A 3,846-nucleotide genomic window follows, 5' to 3' on the forward strand; every position below is an offset into this window, starting at 1 on the left:
TATATAGTTACACATTGTCAAACTGATTTGCGCGTGTTTTATTCTTGGTAAGAGTTTTGGTCTAAACACGCCTTAAAAGAACACAATAATCACTATCACTACTGCTTCATCATGTCAAGGGCATACGTAAAGGGTAGAGACGATTTATATACTTTCTTCTAATGTTTACGACCTAATACATTTTAGCACAATCTTGCCTTTTACACCCAATGAAATCTGTTTCAGCAGATAATCGAGCTTGAATATTCTCTGGCGTTGACGATTTATGTAGTTAAAGGGTCATCACTGAATGATTATTATATCAATATTCAGGCGTTATCTATAGAAATTGAGATATCAAATTTAGTGATGCTCGTATTATCACAAATTCCTTGATAATGAAGCGTACAATTATCAAGATAATATGTTGAAGATAAGAGAGTTTTCTCAAGAAACGCAGTTGCAAATAAACGCCACAAAACCCTTTTCAGAATCATTCGAAAGCTGTGCTCGAAGCAGCAGAGGCCATTGTACGATTCCGACTATAATGATCACAAGCATGTGCGTATGAATGACTATCAGATAGTGGAGTAGAATAGGTCTTCAGCAACCCATGCTTGCCGTAAAAGGTGGATATATATGCTTGTCGTAAAAGGCGTCTAACGGGATCGGGTGGTCAGGCTCGCTGACTTGGTTGATGCATGTCATCGATCCCAATTGCGTGGATCGATGCTAATGATTTTAATCACTGGATTGTCTGGTCCAGACTCGATTATTTACAGACCGCCGTCATATAGCTGGAATATTGTTGAGTGCGGCGTTAAACAACCAACCAACCAACTAACCAACCAGATAGTGATGATACCTGGCGGTTGCCAAAAAGTAAGCGTATCCTTCCTCATCGGTTCCACCGTCACAAACACATATAAAGACAAGTCAACAAAGACCACAAAACAAGCTGTTGTTCATATGTCAATCATGTTTTCAGAAGACATTGGTGTACTTTCGGCTTTTAACAGATACTACACGCATAAAAAGATGTTGTGAGTTTTCATAGTGACAGTCCCTTTGTGAGAAGAAACCAATATATGTCCCTTTCAGTTAGGAAATAAAGCTGTTGTAGTTTATAGTTAATGTGCAGTAAGATAAATAAAATTCGGGGAGAATAATGTAGTATCTGGGGACTTCTGCAGTATATTCAGCAGAGGCTATTTTCTTGTGAGCAGGCTGCTGTATTACACGGAAACGGTTAGCATAGTTGACCCCGTGTGGTACAGTGCTACTGCTGTACTGTGGCGAGGCTGTACTGGTGTGTTGCGTCAGTTTTCTGGTCTCTTGTTATGTCGTATCACACAGATGCATTATAATGTCTGATGTATGTTGCTCCCACATCATATATTTACTGGATACACACTTTTCAGACCATTATCGAATATTTACTTAATATAGGTTAAAGTGAGTGAGTGAGTATGGTTTTACGCCGCTTTTAGCAATATTCCAGCAATATTACGGCGGGGGACATCAGCAATGGGCTTCACACATTGTACCCATGTCGGAAATCGAACCCGTGTCTTCGGCGTAACGAGCGAACGCTTTAACCACTAGGCTACCCGACCGCCCCTAAATAATATAGGTTAAACGTTGAGTATCGAGGACTGTTTGAAATGCAGTTAGACGATTCCAGAGAGAGTGTCTCTGTTTGCCACCTTTATATACGTTGTCTTGTACTTCCTTAATCGATGTTCATGAATACCAGCTCGCATGTGTACCCGTAGGGTGATAACCTCGGGCCCTTTGATGCGAAAAGAATGCTTACTTTACACCATTAAGCTGAGGTGCGTTACTTACCTGGAAGTGGCCAGCCCAAGGTAAATCAATCACGTATAATTCACAAATGGTATATATAAAGGACGGGGGAAACTGTTCCATCATCTCTTATCTTCACCTTCCGTTGAGACACAGATACGAGTAAAGACCAAACTGCAAGTACTATTTTAAGCTTTGCTTGTGATATATATGTATACTTTTAATTTTTGATTCATCTGCTGCGCATCTGGCTGCTTTTAACCTTCATGTTGAGCCAATTTATAAAAGTACGAATATGTAACATAAAACGTTCTTGTAAATTGGGAAATATATGAATGCGGGTGAAATTAAAACTGATAACATAATTCACAATGAGTGGTGTGAACTGAATTTACCAGATGAGTAACGATAACATGCTATTTTACCTTTCTTGACAATGATTTTCACGTTACTCAATAGATACTCAAAATGATGAAGATAGTCGCCGCTCTTGTTGCCTGCCTGGCTGTTACCGCCTTTGCCGAGCCTACCGGTCTGTATGGTGGAATTGGCGGGTTGAAAGGAGGACTGGGCGGAATTGGCTACGGAATGGGTGGATTGTACGGAGGCCTTGGAGGTCTTGGAGGCTATGGAGGTCTGTACGGAGGCATGGGAGGTCTATACGGAGGCATGGGAGGTCTATACGGAGGCATGGGAGGTCTATACGGAGGCAAATACGGATACGGCATGGGAGGTCTGTACGGAGGACTTGGAGGCTATGGTGGTCTCTACGGAATGGGAGGATACGGAATTGGATTGGGAAAAGGTATTTCACAAAATATGATATCGTTTGTTTATCGTATCCGTAAATATACCTCCAGTCTCGTTTGCAAAATTGTATAATTTACCTATGTGGTATTACTATTTTCCGCGACAAAGCTGATGACATTTACAAAACATCTTTAAAACTATTCTCTGCTTTCTCTAATATTTGGTATAATTTATCATGCAGCTAGTTTCAAGACTTCGTTGTGACTTATCCATACATCCCAACTTTATTCTACTATTTTTTTGTTTCAGGAATCGGCTATTATTGAGTTATTATCACCTGCAGTGTGATGCTGGCTATTTACGTATTTTCTCAAACCAATGGAATTGGTTCAATAAAATCTTGTCATATTTATTTACGCCTTGAAATTTGTTTGAAAATCTTAATCTGAATTGAATGTTCACAATGGAAGAGTGATCTATGTTTCTCCATATTGTAAACTGTGGACATAGTACGTGTTGTCGACCAATATCCAAGCACACTTCAATGATATTGCGTTTTACTGCTAGCTGAGATATCAACTACTGAAATGTGCTATTAAGTTCCTGAGGAAACCGGACATGATGATAAGAGGAGGGATTTTATGCTTGATATATCTCCCACAAAATGTCACTTACCCGAGTTCATGTTTCACGGAATATATGATTTGGGCTGCCAGAAAAGGGTTTGATAGCCATTTAAGTACCATAATATCTTGAATTGGCTGTCTGTATTTCAATTTGCATTTTAAAAACATGCAGCGAAACAAATAAGCAGGCGTGTCAATTTTTGTCAAAGCAGTCATTGACGATATCAAGGGGTAGACAGTGTGCACTGTATTGAAATGCAAATGTGTGCGCTGTCCTTGAAAATGAGCGATAGTTGTATTCAGAATACAATCTACATGTTGTTATGGCTCTTTGTATAAGTAATATCTGAGCTGCTGCAATAAAACAAACCCGAAAGCCATAGTGATGTAGAGCATCAAAACAAATGTTGCAAGATTCTTACTGCTTGGTTAGAAGGGAATGCAAACAGTTGGAATTTCCATGACAATAACATATCTTTACAGTTTATCAATTACACAAACAAAACGATTGAATTCAAAAGTAACTATTAAATACGCTTGTCCGGGTATAGCTTATCAACCTACAAATTATTTGTAATTTCCATCAAACATGTACTTCTTGATTTGATGATGCAATTTAACATTTTGCATACTGCTTATGTAATTAATAGGAGAAGTATCTATATAGATATTTAGTTGTGTGTTT

At 38.9% G+C, this 3,846-nt stretch overlaps 1 protein-coding gene across 1 annotated transcript; it reads left to right on the forward strand.

Annotated features, from left to right (window-relative positions):
- The first annotated feature begins 2,253 nt into the window (after window positions 1-2,253).
- Window positions 2,254-2,861, forward strand: LOC139453765 (acanthoscurrin-2-like). Its single transcript, XM_071235230.1, has 2 exons — window positions 2,254-2,590; window positions 2,845-2,861. The coding sequence occupies exons 1-2, from the start codon at window positions 2,254-2,256 to the stop codon at window positions 2,859-2,861; spliced, it is 354 nt and encodes a 117-aa protein (XP_071091331.1).
- Window positions 2,862-3,846: the final 985 nt, after the last annotated feature.

This window comes from Haliotis cracherodii, unplaced genomic scaffold, assembly GCF_022045235.1.
Source record: "Haliotis cracherodii isolate W230 unplaced genomic scaffold, xgHalCrac1.p SCAF_10, whole genome shotgun sequence".
Taxonomy (NCBI): Eukaryota; Metazoa; Mollusca; class Gastropoda; order Lepetellida; family Haliotidae; genus Haliotis; species Haliotis cracherodii.

Excerpts from the sequence above, each read along its gene's own strand:
- LOC139453765 (XM_071235230.1), top strand. The coding sequence starts at position 2,254 with ATGATGAAGATAGTCGCCGCTCTTGTTGCCTGCCTGGCTGTTACCGCC.